The sequence below is a fragment of the Notolepis coatsorum genome (genome assembly GCF_963971535.1).
Source record: "Notolepis coatsorum genome assembly, chromosome: 3".
NCBI lineage: Eukaryota > Metazoa > Chordata > Actinopteri > Aulopiformes > Paralepididae > Notolepis > Notolepis coatsorum.
Window position 1 is genome coordinate 105,265,093 of NC_140167.1, and position 20,468 is coordinate 105,285,560.

At 41.5% G+C, this 20,468-nt stretch overlaps 1 protein-coding gene across 1 annotated transcript; it reads left to right on the forward strand.

The window, feature by feature from the left end:
* Positions 1-266: 266 nt before the first annotated feature.
* ednrbb (endothelin receptor type Bb) lies at positions 267-18,170 on the forward strand (the record flags this gene model as incomplete). The annotated part of the gene is given in 10 exon segments (XM_084311328.1): positions 267-351; positions 482-630; positions 1,845-2,162; positions 2,718-2,830; positions 3,055-3,259; positions 4,443-4,583; positions 11,113-11,246; positions 13,827-13,935; positions 17,975-18,072; positions 18,074-18,170. Coding segments are annotated over 10 exon segments (1,449 nt in total).
* Positions 18,171-20,468: the final 2,298 nt, after the last annotated feature.

Sequence of the window (20,468 nt, forward strand, 5' to 3'; positions counted from 1 at the left end):
GCTGCACATCATGCTTTCCAAAGGTTGACCGGTGCCCAGGGTGCGCAATCCTCAGCGTTACAGGACAACCGGGAATGGTTGTTGTTTACTACAGTATCTGCAGTCAGTCGCTGTCGGTTGCCATGTGTCGTCCTTCGCTCCGGGGCCTGCAGTTTCTCCAGAAGCTGAGGAGGGGGAGAGTCGGAATCGTTCGGTTTGCTAAAGTCCAGCTCATTGTAAAAAATATGATATGACAACTGGAGGTGGTTGGAGATGGCGGTCTAGTGATGGGAGGGGAGGTGCTGGAGGAGGTGAAGCAGTTTCGCTATCTGGGAGATGTGATGGACTGTGAGGCGGGAGTGGAAAAGGGCGGTGAGAGTGGTGGCGGCGTGGAGGAAGTGGCGGGAACTTAGTAGGCTACTGTTGAATCGAAACATAGATCTAAAGATCAGAGGAGGGATATATGAAGCATGTGTGAGATCAGTTCTCCTGTATGGTTCAGAAACGTGGACAATGACAAAAAGGGTGATGGTGGTGTTAAGGAGCAGTGATCGGAAGATGTTGAGGTATGTGGCGGGAGTCAGATGGCAGGACGGGAGGACCAGTGCCGAGGTGGATGAGATCTGTGGGGTCAGGGAAATTGATTTCAAGGTGAGATATGGACGTCTCAGGTGGTTTGGACATGTGAGAAGATCGGAGGAGGGGGGATGTTGAGAGGGGTGGAGGAGATGATTGTGGATGGGCGGAGGCCGAGAGGGAGACCGAAACAGACATGGAGGGGATGTGTGGAAAATTAAATGAGGGATCTGGAGATACATGAAGGCATGGCACAAAACCATGCCCAGTGGCGTGGAGTCATCGCCCCGGTCCAACCTCACTGTAGTGGGAAAATAGGGACGTAAAACGAAGATGATGATGATGATGATGATGAGTTCACCCCCTGTAAGTGAGAGAGAGAGCGTGTTAAACAGGAGCAACCCGTCTTTGTTATTGTTTGAATTGGGTTTTCTTTACCCATCATGCAACGTGGTGACTGTCTTCCATCAGCTGGAAAGTAAATTACCTTTGAAACGGAACACCCTTGAATGTGTAGAGCCATGTTCTATCTCTATGCTTGGATATCTCTCCGAGACCTTGACCAATGAGATAAAACAATAGAGAACAATATTCCCCTTTTAATTTGGACAGCCTTTTACACACAAGCAGCTCACGCTGTCAATCACGAAACCTGTGAAAGAAATGGCAGCTGCAACACGCAGAGAATGATCTAATCCCGAACTGAGACAAGAGCAACAACATCCACTCATTCGGAAGTCTATGATGCATGAAGGGGAGTATAGTGACAGATTGATGACTAACCTTGATAATGGCATCTCACTCTATAAAACCCTCATCACCACTGCGCTAGATCATAACATTTACAGGCAGGAGAAGCCGCGCACTCTATCCAGTACTAGAGCTGTCGCTTTTAGTGGAGATCATAGGGCCTTGGTTCAGCCGGTGTGTAGTGGTGTCCCTGGAGGTAAGTCGGCATAATTCAATGTTTTAGTGTTTTTTCTTTTTTTATATAGATGCACATTGTAGCCTCTTGTTGTGATCAATAACATCTGCACTGCCCCTGATTAGTTTGTAGTATGTCTCCAGGCTGGGGATTTGTGAGTGTAATGATTTTCATTCTTATTGTCAGGCAACTGGTGGGGAGAGAAAAAAAGGCATTTCAGGGCCTTTTTCGAGAGAAATCGACAACGATGGAGGTCGTAGCTCTTGTACTCTGTCTGCTACTGCAAGGAGGAAATCTCCCAGTTGGCGCAGAGTCAAGCGATCTGCGTTCAGGACCGTCAGCCCCCGTGATTGAACTCCTCCAGACGCCGACCCCAGGACCTTCGGCGGCGGAGGAGCACAAAATCAACGGCTCCGGTTTTACGCCCCAGGACTCACGAGGACTCACACCGCAGCATCCTCCTCCGTGCTCCGGGCCGACGAGAGTCAGAGACACGTTCAAATACATCAATACCATGGTCTCCATCCTCGTATTTGTTGTTGGCATAGTGGGGAATTTGGCCTTATTGAAAATCATATATAAAAACAAGTGCATGAGAAGTGGACCCAATATTCTAATTGCCAGTCTTGCTCTGGGAGACCTTCTGCATATTGTGATCGACGTTCCAATCAACGCGTACAGGGTACGTTTTTTTCTCCCCCTTCTTGTGCTACGTTTGTGCAACTGTGCAATTATGATGAGAGAACGACACGTGTGTCAAATCCCAGTTCCCTGCAGCCCCCCCCCCATATTTGAACCACAATCCTATAATTGTGTCAAAAAAAAAAAAAAAAAAAGCTATTATGGAACTTTTTTTTTCTTCTCACATTCATTGCACAACATTTTCAAGTGCAGATACATCCTCTGAAATGTAATCATCATCTATAGGTTTATTGTAATGCCAGCAAACATTTGTCAGAGTAGGTTTTTACATTTGGTAAATAGTGAAATTAAACTCTTGAATCAACCTTTTTCCCCCTTACTTTTGTAAGGAAATGTAATTGTATGCACAGTATTGGTTACCTGCTAAAGATTTCATCGGTAACACAATCCAACACCAACACAGTAATGTAATCTGATACACAGTATATATTTTAGAACCAGAATATATACAGTATATTCAACCTTTAATCAACTGTGTGTGTATTTAATGTTGTTGGTTACATACAGTATCTGTTTACTCTTGTGTTCCTTGCAGCTGATGGCTGGAGATTGGCCATTTGGTTTGGTGCTGTGTAAACTGGTCCCCTTCATACAGAAACTATCTGTCGGAATCACTGTGCTGAGTTTATGCGCCCTGAGTGTTGACAGGTAAGGAGCATCTTATTTCCCAGGACACTGGATCCTTTCCGGGGCCTGATGAGCGATACCATCATCCACTGCTCTGAAAGTACGATCGGCCAATATCTATACTTTATCAAGCGGACAGATTTGTTTAGTATCAGTCCTTGGAATGTGCTTTAATCGTGGAATGTTCCATTGTTATGGACAAAAGTCCCCCCACAGCAATATAATTTCCCTCATTGATTTTCCAGATATCGAGCGGTTGTGTCCTGGAATCGGATCAAAGGCATGGGAGTGTCGTTGTGGACGGTGGTGGAGATAACTGTGATATGGGTTATTTCCACCATGTTGGCTGTGCCTGAAGTGGTTGGCTTTGATATGATAACTATGGACTATAAAGGAAAACATCTGAGAATATGCCTGTTGCATCCCATGCAGACGACACCATTCATGCAGGTAACGTAATCCTGCTCTCACACACACACACACACACACACACACACACACACACACACACACACACACACACACACACACACACACACACACACACACACACACACACACACACACACACACACACACACACACACACACACACACACACACACACACACACACACACACACACACACACACACACAATGCTATAATGGATCAAACATACCCATCAACAGGCCTTTCATTTGGTTTCCCTTTGATTTCAAACAGAGAGAGGATGCAACTTGCGACAGACAAGATATGAAAGACACCAAGTCTTATGTCATCTCTTTCATTACTCCATCCAACAAGTTGCTACGTAGCAACGACTCACATGTGGCTAATTACCTGCGACTGTTCGGGTGAAAAACCTTTTAACTCCAAATGAGCCTCCCCGGGAATTGACCTTATTCACGTGGCGGCCGTTTTGCTCTCATGTCGTGCTCAGGTTGGGATTCCACCAGGAGCAGGAAAGAAAGAAAGGAAGGAAAGAAATCCCGACCTGAGCGTAACAGAAGAGCAAATTGGCCGCCGTGTGGATATGGTCAATGAAGAAAAACAACCTTGTTTTCAGTCTTGACACCGATGTATTACTGAAGTTCTACATGGTTCTATTATGGCTGTGAAACCTGCTAACAACATAGAGAACCTTGTAAACTTTTGATAACAAATTGGAGATACCAGGTTTTCACCGGACACAGCAACGTTACATAATATCATTGCACAACGTAGACATACCTGTGGTGTGGTTGTGTGTACAGACGTATCCTCTATAGCCACAGGTACATAAGTCAGTGGACTTGGAGATGCATGTAACACAAGTTACTGTTTGTCAAACGGAGCGGACACTGATGATATCACATTGTGTTGTGATAATTACAGCTCAATGAAATGATGTAGAAGAAAAAATAGACACAAGCATTCAGTGTCCACAGAGAGGGAATTCGTATCTATATTCTTGTCTGACTCTGGAGAAGACAGTTGAGTGCATTTACAGTTTGAAAACAGAATTAATCTGAAAACTTAAAATGGACATCTATGGTTCTTCAGATGGTGGATTAAAGGTTTATAGTGTCCTGTCCTCATCACATCACATCTTCTGCACCTGTAATACTAACCTTTAGTTGTGGCCACCTTTACCATTGTTTTCCCAACACAGTTCTATAAGTCGGCGAAAGACTGGTGGCTCTTTGGCTTTTATTTCTGCATGCCTCTGGCTGTCACCGGTATCTTCTACACACTGATGACCAGAAATATGCTGAGGAACACTAAGAACTCATTCAGCGACCACACCAAACAGGTTAGTGTTGGTTTGATCTATCTCACTTGTGGACAGTTGTTGGGGGAATGCATAATATACATTGGGTCTCATTCCCCAATATTTTCCAAAGAGTTCTTTTGGAAGACTTATCTTGGAACCGACTGAGACAGAATCAATGACAAGTTCACTCCGAGTCCTCAACACGCTGGTAATATGTCTTAAGTGGCTCAAACGTTCGCACCTGTGATATCTGCGTTGGGGAATGGCATATGTCTCAAACATGAACGCGCGTCCCCGTTCAGGTCATTTGCATACAAAACAATGCCTCCAGAGCTCCTTATAAGGCAACTAATTATGCAGCCGTGTGAAAATGGTGGCGGAAGCGCTTTGCGAGTCTTGCGACCCATCGAAATTAGATTAGATTAATGTATTGGCATCATATAGTACAGCTTGTGGTACACCTGGCGCAGCGCGCACACACACACACACGCGCGCGCGTGTGCAGTACTGTATAGCCTACGGCGTAATGAATGAATGCAGTATAGGCTTATTATTCCATTAATGACTTGTTTCATTAGGATTTAGTAGATACTATATATATATATGCTCTGCCCTATGTACGTAGGGCAGATCATATATATAGTATCTACTAAATCCTAATGAAACAAGTAACTAGAATATATTAAGCCTATACTGTTCATTCATTACGTAGGCCATACTGGCGCACACAAGACTTGTTATGGAATATTAATGCAGTCTATTTCCACGCGATTAGCTTTAGTTCTTATTTATCTATTTATCCACTGTCATTTCAGTGTTGGTGTACTGTATTTCAATATAAGTTTAATTGATTAATGATATATTCGAAGGAATGCAGGTTTATAGCTATATCAAACAAAGGTCTGTCCCATTGTATACCAATCAATGGGATATATTGCATGTTGACCTGCATTCTTTCAAATTAATTAATCATTAAAACAGATATGTAACAAATAAGAAATACAAATTCCACAGAAGGCATTCAATAATTATTATTTTCAATCATTTCACAATAATTGCATAATTATGTTTGAATATCTGAGTAATTAAAGTAATTATACATTTGTCCAAAATAGCTGGTTCAGATATGGTTAATCTAGCTGCCCTGTGATCAGATGAATCCATATTATTTATTTTTCCGACATCAAATGCGTAATTTCTTATCGTACAAATATTGTCATATTTATTTTAATTATGATTAAGTCATTAATTCCAAGGAGGCCTGTAGCGTTGACATGAAGGAATCACTATGAGAACACAGTCTGTCAAGTTAATACAATTTTCAATTAGTCAATCAATCAATCATAAGTGTGCTCCGTAGCACTTTATAATAACACCCTGTTATAATACATTTATAAGGTATTTGTAGATAATGAACTAATCATGAACAAATCATTTATATACATTCGTAAATTATTATTAAATCATTTATTAAATCATTTATAACTGGCTTCCGGTTTAGCGTTATAATGGAGTAAGTCGCATGTGACACAGCTGCTCACCCGTTATTTTTTTTTCTCGTTTTAAAAACATATTTATAAACCATTAATGCGTTTAAAACTTGACGCATATATCAACTGAGATTATCAACTAGCTATATTGACCAAAATAATCGAGATGCCAACAACAAGGAAAGACACAACGAGACCAAATCCAGTCGCAGAGGTCCCGCCTAAGGAAGCAGGATTCGTGCGGAAAATTGCAGAAAATATAGACGTGACAGTGGCCGCTTCAAGTTCAACCCCTTCAAATACCTCCGCGGACACCGAATATATCATCCGGAGAATGGAGAAAATGGAGATTACAATAACCCAAAAAGTAGATGCTATCAAAGAATCTATCGAAGGCAAAATAGAAGCGCTAAGAGCGGACGCCGATGCACATATTAAACGCACCGAGGCTCTGGAAACAGGTATGGAAGTCCACCAACAAAATTTCGTTCGAATCGACAAAGAAGTGGATGATATCAACGTTAACCTAACTGCTGAGATGAAGGGAAACTACAAAGAACTCAATACGGAGCTCAGCGATATAACGATGGAGCTTAAGCGAATCAATGAAGAACAGAAAGCCAAAATATTCGAGATGGAATATCAAAAACGCAAGCTGAATATTCGTATAGTCGGGCTGGACGAGTCGGTGAGCTGCGCACACCCTGAAGAGTTTGCCACAGAATTACAGAAAATCTTGGGAACAGAGATCCTTCCTAAAGTACCAGAGGTGGAACAGTGCTACAGATTGGGGACCCGATCCAATGACAACAACGTTAAGCCCAGAGTGATATTGGTTATCCTGCGCCAAGTCAGAATAAAAGAAATGATTATTCGTGAAACTCGCAGGATGAAAGGCAATCTGAAATACAAGGATATACCAATACACTGCTTTGAAGATTATTGTCGTGAGGTAGTGGACCTGCGTGCCAAGTTCAAGACGGTGATGTCTCAACTCTATCTGGAGAAATACAGACCCCTATTAATATACCCTGCAATACTTCGCATCGTCGATAAACAAGGAGCAAGGGTTTTCCTCAACTCGCCTGAAGATGCAGCCAAATACATGTCTGCACAACACGCAGGATAGTGTATAAATGGCCTTTTAATCTCTGTTATGCATGGACACCATATAGTATAAACTTTAATGAACCGATGATTGGGGACAGAGAGACCTACGAGCTCAGAGTTATTGAATGCTTTCCCCGTCGGGATTCTATTATTGCGGACATATTGGATTCAAAATTGGAACACTCCAGAACATACTGGAACATTCGAACACTGTAAAAACGACATATTGGAATAATCTAGAACATCTAAAGCATTCTTTGATATAGGGAACATTCTGGAATAACAGCAATACGTGGCCAGACATACTACCAGAAGCCCTTCGGGGGAATAATCAACAGCATCTAGCTGCAGAATCACAGAACCATCATAGCAGCGGCCGGCTGGAATAACATTCTACACAACGGATCATCGCCCACCCCTGGCCAGGGGAAATGCTGCATATATGTATTTAAAAACTGCTTTTTATTAATTGGAAATATTTCCACTACTTCTCCATTTTATACTTTAGATGTTTAAGCATAGCAAAGCTCTTTTAAGATCTAAGTTAATGTTCTCTTCCTTTTACTTGTTTTTTTTCTTGTGTTTTCTCTGATTTATTGAGGCTCTCTTTTCAGTTCAATACCTCCATATTATTCATGGGTTACTATAAATTACACAAGTTCATATAAAATGTAAGTGATTAGGGCATGATAATTGAAGCTTATTTTTGGTCTTTATTTTTAGTTTTATCTTATTTAAAATTTTATTTAACGGGAAAGTGGCCAAGCCACAGTCGACATTCTACTTATGGTAGAATTTAGAGTGTTAGATCCTATGGTATACATAGGAATGTTAAGGATAATTGGATCATTCTGGGATATCCGGTGGTGCAAGGGAGGGAGTCATACGCAAAGGTTGTGTTCATGGAACACAATCCTGTACGACTCTCGGTGGGAGGGGAGGGAAGGGGATTTTTATTTGTATATATGTATGTTTTTAAGCTCGGCTCTCAACAGGACCTCACTAGTTGGATGTATATCTATTATTGCCTCGCACTCCAGAAGCATTACCAACAACTACACTACAACATGTATAGATTATGGCTAGTTTGAATATAATGATATGGAACACCGGGGGAATAAATAACCAACTCAAACGCAAAAGCGTGCTCACACTGATGAAAAAAGAACATGTGGACATTGCTCTGCTAAGCGAAACGCACATTCTAGAGAAAGACATAGATAAATTAGCGGACAACACATATCATAATATTAGTCACTCTTCTATTGGTACGAGAACTCGGGGTGTAGCCATAGTCGTTAAACGTAAGTTGAATATTGTATTAAAGGGAGTATGGTCTGATGTAGAAGGTCGGATAACTATAGCTAAGATTGTACATAAGAACAGGAAAATAGCGTTGGTAGCGGTATACGCCCCAAATTTGTACGAAGAGGATTTCTTCACTACACTAACCAATGCAATGTTAGACATTCCCGATTACTCATTTATAATAGGTGCGGATTTTAATGCCATCTGGAACCCAAGGATGGACAAATCTTACCTCGCCTTTTCCAGCGAACAAAAGAATTCATCTAAGGCATTAAAGGATTGATCGAAGATTACAGGTGTAAATGACTTATGGCGATTACTTAATCCCACGACCCGAAAGTACTCTTGTCGATCTGCGAGACATAACACATTATCCAGAATAGATTATGTCTTTGCATCACAGAGACTATTTGATAATTATGAAGTGGAAATGATACCCAACGCACTATCAGATCACTGTTATTTACTCCTTAAAGGAACATTTGGTATACTATCCTCCCGAGCCCCAAGATGGCGATTTAACTCGATGCTGCTTAATAACAAGGAATTCATTACACAACTCAAAGAAGCTCTTATAGTATTCCTACGGGAGAATGCAAACTCGGTGCAAGACCCCAGAATAATATGGATGTCGGTAAAGGGAATGATCAAAGATTTCACTGATAGCTTTTCCTCCAAAATGCGCAAGAATCAATGCACAAAACTGGCTGAGCTGGAAACGCTTTACTCAACGTTATTTAATTCTCTAAAATACAACAACTCAACTCGACTAGAGAATCAAGTTAACGTACTAAAAATAGAGATCAATGCCATATACAGACAACAATCGGAAATACAAATACGCAGCACAAGACAACAGCAGTACTCCCAAGGTTCTAAACCTAGTCACCTATTAGCCATGCGATTAAGAATTAATGCAAAATTTGCAGATATAACTACCATTAGAGCACAACAAGTACTTGAAACAGACCCTGTAAAAATAAACGATACATTCAAAGTATTCTACTCCGACTTATATAAATCAGAAACGACCTTCGATCAAAACAAAATGGACACATATCTTAATAAAATTATTCTCCATAAACTTTCAGAGGATGACGCTAAACAGTTAGAAACACCGATCACACTAGAGGAACTCAAGAAGGCCATATCCTAAATGCAAAGTGGTAAGGCTCCTGGAAGAGACGGTATCCCATCAGAAATGTACCTTTCTTGTTGGGACATAATTGGACCCTTATTACTAAATATGATCTTATACTCAGTCAAGGAGGGGAACTTCCATAAGAATGACAATATTGCACTCATAACAGTCCTCCTTAAAAAAGACAAAGACCCCAACAAGTGCGGTAGTTATAGACCTTTAAGCCTCCTCGGAACCGATATCAAACTGTACTCTAAGGTATTAGCCATCAGATTACAAAAGCATATGACGTCTTTAGTTCACCCGGACCAAACTGGCTTCATAAGAGGCCGCCTGATCACTGATAACATAAGACGAATACTGCACGTACTAGATGCAGACAAGGACGACACCATACCTAAGGCGATGCTGTCCCTGGATGCTATGAAAGCCTTTGACAGGCTGGAATGGTCGTATCTATGGGCAGTATTAGAAAGGATGGGGTTAGGAAAAGGATTCATTGATATGATTAAAGTATTATACAAAGACCCATCGGCCATGATTACAACAGGTACAATCATCTCCAAAATCTTTCCGGTATCACGCTCAGCCAGACAGGGTTGCCCTCTTAGTCCCGGACTATTCAATCTATCATTAGAGCCTTTAGCACAATATATAAGACAATCCCAATCCATAGAGCCAATCGTAATCAAGGGCACACAACATAAAATTAGTTTATATGCGGACGACGTAATATTGTTCATGCAAAACCCCAACACCACATTGCCTCATCTGCTCAAGTTGATTGAGAACTTTGGTGATTTATCGGGATTTAAGATAAATTGGCCGAAGTCGGCTTTCCTTCCACTTAACACCCCTGCAAAAAAAGATATAACCCTCCCAGGAGAGATACCGATGGTAAAACATTTTAGATGCTTGGGAGTGGAAATATTCCCCACCATAAGACAAACGGTGAAGCACAATTACACAAAAATCCAAAACAAAATCAAAGACGACCTTGATAGGTGGGCAAAACTTAAAAACACAGTACAAGCACGGATATCAATAGTTAAGATGGATGTACTACCTAGAATCAACTTCTTCAGTTCAATGCTACCGTTACCCCCTCCAGAGGGTTACTGGAAAAGATTACACTCCTCCACATACAAATTTATTTGGAATAACAAACCACCACGTATAAAAAGATCCACCGCACAGAGAAATAAAGCAGATGGTGGCATGGCATTTCCAGATTTTTTGTAAGAACAGTTTACAAACAGATTACAGATTCTACCTGGTGAGAGACTTTTTTTATATTTGTATTATATATGTAATTGTTTTTATATGTGTAAATAAACAAACAAACAAACAAACAAACAAACAAACAAACAAACAAACAAACAAAATGATGAATGGATGGATATCCCTTTTCAAATGTGTTCTGGAATGAAACTCTTCACCTTTGAACTTAGGATCTAAAGAACCTACAAACAAATGTCTACAAACAAACACTCATCAAGTATGTTCCCTTCTCGTCTAGAGGCGGGCGGTGGCGAAAAAGGTGTTTTGCTTAGTGCTGGTGTTTGCCGCCTGCTGGTTTCCCCTGTACCTGAGCAGAATCCTCAAAGCAACCATTTACGATGAGAAAGATCCAAACAGATGTCAGCTACTCAGGTGACGACCACATGAACAACCCGGGTTCAGATATATTATACCGTCTCTGCTGCTCTTGTTTTAGTCCCTGTAAATGTACCATTATGTATGCCCTAGAGGTGGACACTTTTCATGCAAAGTGCAGTACTTGACAACACATGCATTATTCATGTTCCTGTATGGCTGACCCCGGTGGGAGTTAAACTCAAAACCATGGCAGCGTTAGTGCCTTGCCCTCTGGCCATGGAGCCACACGTGGCCGTGTGATAAATCAAATGAAAGCTTGTAGAATCCATTCGCTATAATTGTGAGTGCCTGATTCATGTGTCCGGCTATCTTCTGTGGTACTAACGTGTCAGGCTATCCTCTGTGGTACTAACGTGTCAGGCTATCCTCTGTGGTACTAACGTGTCAGGCTATCCTCTGTGGTACTAACGTGTCAGGCTATCCTCTGTGGTACTAATGTGTCAGGCTATTCTCTGTGGTACTAACGTGTTAGGCTATCCTCTGGTACTAACGTGTTAGGCTATCCTCTGTGGTACTAACGTGTCAGGCTATCCTCTGGTACTAACGTGTTAGGCTATCCTCTGTGGTACTAATGTGTCAGGCTATTCTCTGTGGTACTAACGTGTTAGGCTATCCTCTGTGGTACTAACGTGTCAGGCTATCTTCTGTGGTACTAACGTGTTAGACTATCCTCTGTGGTACTAACGTGTCAGGCTATCTTCTGTGGTACTAACGTGTTAGACTATCCTCTGTGGTACTAACGTGTTAGACTATCTTCTGTGGTACTAAAGTGTTAGGCTATTCTCTGTGGTACTAACGTGTTAGACTATCTTCTGTGGTACTAACGTGTTAGACTATTCTCTGTGGTTCTAACGTGTCAGGCTATCTTCTGTGGTACTAACGTGTTAGGCTATCCTCTGTGGTACTAACGTGTTAGGCTATCTTCTGTGGTACTAACGTGTTAGACTATTCTCTGTGGTTCTAACGTGTTAGGCTATTCTCTGTGGTACTAATGTGTTAGGCTATCTTCTGTGGTACTAACGTGTTAGGCTATCCTCTGTGGTACTAACGTGTTAGGCTATCTTCTGTGGTACTAACGTGTTAGGCTATCCTCTGTGGTACTAACGTGTGAGGCTATCCTCTGTGGTACTAAAGTGTTAGGCTATCCTCTGTGGTACTAAAGTGTTAGGCTATCCTCTGTGGTACTAATGTGTTAGGCTATCTTCTGTGGTACTAACGTGTTAGGCTATCTTCTGTGGTACTAATGTGTTAGGCTATCTTCTGTGGTACTAACGTGTTAGGCTATCCTCTGTGGTACTAACGTGTTAGGCTATCCTCTGTGGTTCTAACGTGTTAGGCTATCTTCTGTGGTACTAACGTGTTAGGCTATCCTCTGTGGTACTAAAGTGTTAGACTATCTTCTGTGGTACTAACGTGTTAGGCTATCCTCTGTGGTACTAAAGTGTTAGACTATCTTCTGTGGTACTAACGTGTTAGGCTATCCTCTGTGGTTCTAACGTGTTAGGCTATCTTCTGTGGTACTAACGTGTTAGGCTATCCTCTGTGGTACTAACGTGTTAGGCTATCCTCTGTGGTACTAACGTGTTAGACTATCCTCTGTGGTACTAACGTGTTAGGCTATCCTCTGTGGTACTAACGTGTTAGACTATCTTCTGGTACTAACATGTCAAGCTATCCTCTGTGGTGTTAGGCTATTCTCTGTGGTACTAACGTGTTAGGCTATCTTCTGTGGTACTAACGTGTTAGACTATCTTCTGGTACTAACATGTCAAGCTATCCTCTGTGGTGTTAGGCTATTCTCTGTGGTACTAACGTGTTAGGCTATTCTCTGTGGTACTAACGTGTTAGGCTATCTTCTGTGGTACTAACGTGTTAGACTATCTTCTGGTACTAACATGTCAAGCTATCCTCTGTGGTGTTAGGCTATTCTCTGTGGTACTAACGTGTTAGACTATCCTCTGTGGTACTAACGTGTTAGACTATCTTCTGTGGTACTAACGTGTTAGACTATCCTCTGGTACTAACGTGTCAGGCTATCCTCTGTGGTACTAACGTGTTAGGCTATCCTCTGTGGTACTAACGTGTTAGACTATCCTCTGTGGTACTAACGTGTTAGACTATCCTCTGTGGTACTAACGTGTTAGACTATCTTCTGTGGTACTAACGTGTTAGACTATCCTCTGTGGTACTAACGTGTCAGGCTATCCTCTGTGGTACTAACGTGTCAGGCTATCCTCTGTGGTACTAACGTGTTAGACTATCCTCTGTGGTACTAACGTGTTAGACTATCCTCTGTGGTACTAATGTGTTAGACTATCCTCTGTGGTACTAACGTGTCAGGCTATCCTCTGTGGTACTAACGTGTTAGGCTATCCTCTGTGGTGTTAGGCTATTCTCTGTGGTACTAACGTGTTAGGCTATCCTCTGTGGTACTAACGTGTCAGGCTATCCTCTGTGGTACTAACGTGTTAGGCTATCCTCTGTGGTACTAAAGTGTTAGGCTATCCTCTGTGGCACTAACGTGTCAGGCTATCTTCTGTGGTACTTGACCACCCCTTCACTTTCCTTCCTCAGCATCTTTCTCGTCCTGGACTATTTCGGCATCAACATGGCATCCGTCAACTCATGCATCAACCCCATCGCTTTGTACGTGGTTAGCAACAGATTCAAACGATGTTTCAAGGTAAGATCTTAGGGGCGCGTTCACACCTACCCTGTTTGGTCCACTTTAAGTGGACCATGGTCCCTTTAGATCAATAGTCCGTTTCGTTTGTACAGGTGTGAACACAAACCGAACTATTTTGAGGACCAAACAACCGAACCATGGTCCTCTTGAAAAGTTGGGACTTGGTTAGTTTCAAAGTGGACCATGGTGCGTTTGCTGTTGGTGTGAACGCGATCGAACTTTATATAGTACCTAATCTAGAGCAAATGAGTGACAGACGCCTAGTGGCGGCTGGCGCGCGACCCACCTTTACAGCGCCAAGTGAAATTAATGACAGGCGCGCGGACAGTCTCTCTCTCTCTCTCTCTCTCTCTCTCTCTCTCTCTCTCTCTCTCTCTCTCTCTCTCTCTCTCTCTCTCTCTTCTCCTCTCTAGACTCGCGCCGCGCGCAGACAGTCTTTCTCTTTCTCTCTCTCTCTCTCTCTCTCTCTCTCTCTCTCTCTCTCTCTCTCTCTCTCTCTCTCTCTCTCTCTCTCTCTACTCTAGTCGACTTGCGCCGTGCTCGTAATAGTATCTCTCTCATTGCGCTGTCGGCAACTGTTTACGTTTGTGAGTGCTATAGTCCAATAGATGAACGACTTGGCGACTGTATGTCCTTTGTTTACAAATTAGATCCGCACCAAAAAGGGTAGTGTGAACGCAGACCAAAATCAAAAATGTATAATTTTCACATTTGGTCCACCAGATAGTCCGGACTATCCGCGGACTTTCAGGTGTGAACACGCCCTTACAGTCCTTGTTGGATCTTTACTTGCATGTTATTTTTAAAGATTTATTTTTTAGAGTTTATCGCTTTTTACTACTGGGCAGTCCAGTAGAGAGAGAGAGAGAGGAGGAACGGGAGACAGAGTGGGGGGAAGACATTCGGCAAATAACGACGGGTCAGAGCCACGCCCCTTTGACCATATTAGGGCTAGCGTGCCAGTAAGGAAGTCAATGGGAGGTCTGGGAAATTTGCGAACGCCTAAACTATATCTTAAATTATGGCTATGGGTCTAAAACACCCCTCGCTTATCAATGACTTGCTTGCAGTCAACATGTACGAAACGGATTGTTTTTTCATTGGTACATTTTCGTTTTATACCGTTTTGAATACGAGTATAGTTTTGGAGATTTTGATGAATTCCAGAGAAATTCCGCGATAATAGCCCTTTACTGGAATACACAAAACACGTTGTCATTTTCCGGCTGATTTATGAATAGTTTTCAAATAAACGATTATCGATAGTATATGTGTACTTATGTACGCTAGAGAAGCGGGCTGAAAAATCGATTATCCATGCCGTGGATACGGCTAACGTTCCGCACACACACACACACACAGACGCTGCGATGGCAGAGAAAAAAACATCTGATTACCCCAAGACTGGTAAAATAGAGTCCTTACCTCACATCAGATGTTCTGCAAAAAGATGAATCCAATTCCTGATTGCCATTCCAAATATTGATCGCGTTTATTGATCCAACGTTATAGCACCAAAACACATAATCGACGCTGCTCCCAGTGGGGGGACTCAATGCAATAGTATCCAGCTGCATGCCCGAGAAGTAAAACCTGGACCGGACTTATTTTTTTGATGCACAGTCCCACCCAATCCAATCCAATGATGTGCAATACCATCCGGGAGACGATAGGCGGCGGTATTTGCCCTTTTCGAGCTCAGACCCATTCCAAATGATAACGTCAGGCTGGATGGATGAAAAATGTATGGATATTGCTAATAAAAGAAATAACGATTAAAACCCGAGTTTTCTCTGGTTTTCTCGGGTCTTGGCACTCAACGCATGGCGAGTTAACCCGACTAATCTCGTGGTTGGCACTGAATGGGTTAATGTACCATGAAAACACGGCTACCCATTGGTTTCAATGTGCAGTTCTCGACTAACAAGATGTTTTTCACTGAAATTAAGTCCCAAAATGTACAAGTAACAAGTGCCGGGTGAGCAAAAACAACCAACACTAATTCAAAGTGTTGAGTTCTACCTTTAAATGTAGAATATGTAAAGTTGTCAAACAGTGACCCCTAGGCAAAAGAGAAAGAAATTCACACTATAATAAGTTACTAAATTCCAACCCACACATCAGACCAAAACAAAAGAAAGTAAATAAAGTGCAGTACCAAGTGGGTCTATTTTGCAGAGATCACTGTTACACATTACGACATTACAGATTCTACCTTTAAAGGTAGGATCTTGACAATTAGAATTTGAGTGGGTTGTTTTTGCATATGCAGGCGAAGCCACACTGTGGCTTCAAGGTCAAGGCCTGAGTCACTGACTTCAAAATGGCCAGATGTTGGGTGAAAATGGCCTGTGGATAAACACAAAAACCAGACAACCCAGAGTCTAGACCAGATAGGTCAGCACTGAATCAGAGTGCACTGAATCAGGGGGCCCTTGTAGGAAAATGATTCAATCTTAGCCTAAAGAGATTGCTTTACTGTAGGTTATTGTTCAACAAAGATTTTAAGAAACCTATATTTTGCTTATTTAGGGTTTCTATAATTTTTGTTAAATCTACATACAATAACCTACAGTAAAGTCATATAAAAAATGACCAATGAAATAGCATAGGCAGAAACTTCCAAAGGAGCATAATGCAATGTCAACATAATAATACAGGTTCTGGTCCGGTTTGGATACCTTTTTATGGTATTTTACCTCCCTAATACAAAAAAAGTGTCATGGTAGTTTGATCGTAATTTCAGTTTTACCAGCCAAGAAGTGGGTCTCCAACGAGTAGCTCACAAGCTGCCAGTAGCCTGTTGCCTGTTTCTGAGTAGTACTGTACTGTACCATTCTCTGAAATCTTCCATCACAAGCTGAAAGGTAGAAATCGTTTGATACAGTAGGTCAAAATAGTTTGATACAGTAGGTCGTAATTAGTCAATTCTGATTCAAAATAACCATTTTACTATTATCCAATCAGGAGTGCTTATTAGTCGCTTATTCATCTCATTCCATAATTGGTTCATTACATTTACATTTTACATTTAGTGATTTAGCTGACTCTTTTATCCAAAGCGACTTGCAAATTGTGAACAACAAGTCAGCAGGAGGTGTACATATCTGGCAGCTAAAGGTCAGTGATATTCTTTGTCAAACAGTGTCAAACTTGAGTGTTTACTAGTACTTGAGTGTACTAGTAAGGCTAGTAACATATAGTACATAATAGATAGTGGTAAAGTACTTAATAGTAAAAAAAAAAAAAAAAAAAAAAAGTAGGCAGTAAGAAGGTTAGCTTTTTTTTAAGATATTGATTGAAGAGGTGTGCTTTTAGTCGATGGTGGAAAATTGGGCAGGTTTCATCTGTCCCGACTGTGGTAAGTTCGTTCCACCATTGTGGAGTGAGAACAGGTTCATACAACTAAATCAGCAGACATTAAAACTAGTCGCACAACATTAGTTAGTGTGAAAGCTTGACACAACAAGGTGCATCGATTGATAGAATCCAAACAATGTTTGCTGTTTAGATGATATATTTGGCCCATAAAAAAGAGAATATAATGAGTAGCACATGGTTGTTATTATTATTATTATTATTATTATAATATTTTTTAAAGTATGTTTCGTTAACAAAAAGGTTGAAGAGCCCTGATCTAAATAATACTATGGTACTGCCATGGTGAAAGTTATGTGTCACTTGATAAATCATCATGTGATAAAAATAATACCACATAATAAACCATGATACGATAATCCATAATACAGATGGTTTTTCCATAATTCTTTGGCTACTACCATGATTAATTGCAAAAGTGATATGATGGCGATACATGACTTTCACCACGGCAGAGTACCGTGGTAGTGTTAAATGTTCTAAGCACGTCTGTTACTGTAGTAGACAGTGATCAGTATGAGCTCTCAGACAAGGCCTGTCTGTCCTCAGGGAGTATTAGTCAGTGCTAACCTACATAAATCTTCTCCCACGCCAAGAGGGGTGAGGGGGCGTATTTGTCTTCTGACCATATTGTCTCGTGTGTGTTTCGCCCCTCCAGGCATGTCTGTGTGGTTGGCGCCTCCCTCTTGAAGCAGTGACCCACGATGAGGTGCAGTCTGTTCTCAAATCCAAGATGGTGGAGCAGTCCTCAGAGCAACAGCAACATCAGAGCTCGTAAAGACACACAGCTCCACTCTCCCGGCCCCACACCTGAGCCAGAGCACACCTGTGTAGGCCAACCAGGTGTGGACTGAAGTGTGGAAAGAAAACGCTGTAGGCTGTGGTGTATCCAATGACAAATTAATGACAAATGAATGACAAATGAATGACACATGCTGTGGCAAAGCAACCCATTTGCCACCTGTATGCATTTCATTGTAAAATAATGTTCTATACTGTATATTCTATACTTACTCTATAGTCTTGGTCGTTTTTTCTTGTTCCTTATTCAAGGCTACTCCCAATATTGGTGATAGTCTACAATGTACATGGATTTTATTTAGTTGTCACACTTTCTCTAAGTCACTCTGGATACCTTGACCTTTACCTTAACCTGTAAAATGGCTAATAAATGTAAACACTGTATACTTTGTGTGTGAGAGCATCACAACACGTGCACATATGATCACCATTGTTTCTGTCATTGCCTCGTCTTATTGCCGTCAACGATGCATTCTGGGACCGCTCTGCGTGAGCGTGAACCCCACTAGACACGATTGACGTCATGGACTTCCCTGATGATACAGAATATTCTTGTAACAAGAACGTGCAGTGCTGTCTGTCATTAGACTTGGCATGAGCACCTTGACGGAGAGAGTTAGCCTGCTATGACTGACTACCTGCCCCCTGGGCACATTATACTACCGATGCAGAAGGTTGGATGACGTTCCACTGTCAAACATCTCTGCCCAAACAGGAAGAAAACAAACCAGTGCTACCTATGCGCTTATTTTCCCTTAACATATTGAATAAATAATATTATATTATTGCCCCCCCCCCCCCACAGCGTCTGTGCAGCCTTGTTTATTCACCATGTCCATGAAAACGACAATGAAGGTACAGTTTCCTTATTCCGAAAAAATATTATTCGTTTTTTTTTCTGATAACTAGGCTACACCAACATTTTTTTTATTATTATTTTTTTTTATTATTGTTATTTGCACTTACAAACATACATTCTGGAATAAAAGAAGTAAAAGAAGAACAGTTAAGATGTGCAAGAAAGGTAAAAAAGCCCAAGGGCTTATAAGCGACCCCCCCCTCTTAAACCTATATAGAATAACTACACACCACTGCGTAACTCATACTGTAAATGTGCAGACAAGCTTAAAGGAACACGCCATCATTATGGGAAATGCGCATACAGTCTTCTCCAGAGTCAGACAAGAAGATAGATACCAATTTCCTTTCCATGTGTTCAGTTGAAAGCTATCTGGCTGCAAGCTAGCCTAGCTTAGCACAAATGAATGGAAATGAATATGGACCAGCTAGCCTAGTTAATGTCCAAAAACACCTCACAAATGGTATCTATCTTCTTGTCTGACTCTGGAGAAGACAGAAATGTTGGCGTGTTCCTTAACATTTTGGTTTGTGATAATCTGTATTACACCAAATTCAAAGTTATAGCCACATTTTCTCTCAATTGATGTCTGGATTTGGTACAGTGATAAGGCACTTTGGACAGAGCTGTTTAGCGGGCTGTGATGTACACGCGTGGAGACAGCTCTGCATAGGAGTGTCGACTCACTCCTGTGACATTAGCTTTTACCTACTACTGCTAATATGGTACCTATCTGATTTGGAATACTCTTGTTAAACTGATCTGTTCACAGAGGCGGACAACAGAGTCTTTAGTCGAGGGTGGAATTTAATGGAAGCACAAGAGATGCAATCTGCCAACTCAGAATCATTGGTGAAAAATCGATAGACCAACAGAAGAAGCTGTATATTTGCTTCATCGATTTCACGACAGCCTTCGACAGAGTTCAACATACAACATTGATGAGAACAATGGAAGAATTCAAAATACCAGTTTCTGACCGAATAATAATTGCCAACTTATACTGGAAGCAGAAGGCTAATGTTAGAATAGGAAAGGAGAAATCAAGAGACTTCCCAGTGGAGAAGGGTGTAAGACAAGGATGCATCTTGTCTCCTGTACTCTTTAATATGTACAGTGAATCACTGATGAAAAAAGGTCTGAGAGGAGGGAAAGGAGTAAAACTTGGCGAAGAGAACATCACCAATATAAGATACACGGATGACACTGCTATAGTCTGTAACTGTCAAGAAGATCTACAGGACATGATGAATAAGCTGAATGTCGAATGCAAAAACGATGGAATGTCGCTAAACACAAAGAAAACTAAAGTAATGATCATTGAAAAAACACCAGGAACTGTTTGTAAAATACAGGTGGATGGAGAAAAACTTGAACAAGTGAAGGAGTACATGTACCTTGGAAGCTGGATCAGTGAAGGTGGACGAGCTAACATGGACATTAAGAGAAGAACCGGAATTGCAAAGGGCGCATTCTGGAACCATAAAGAATT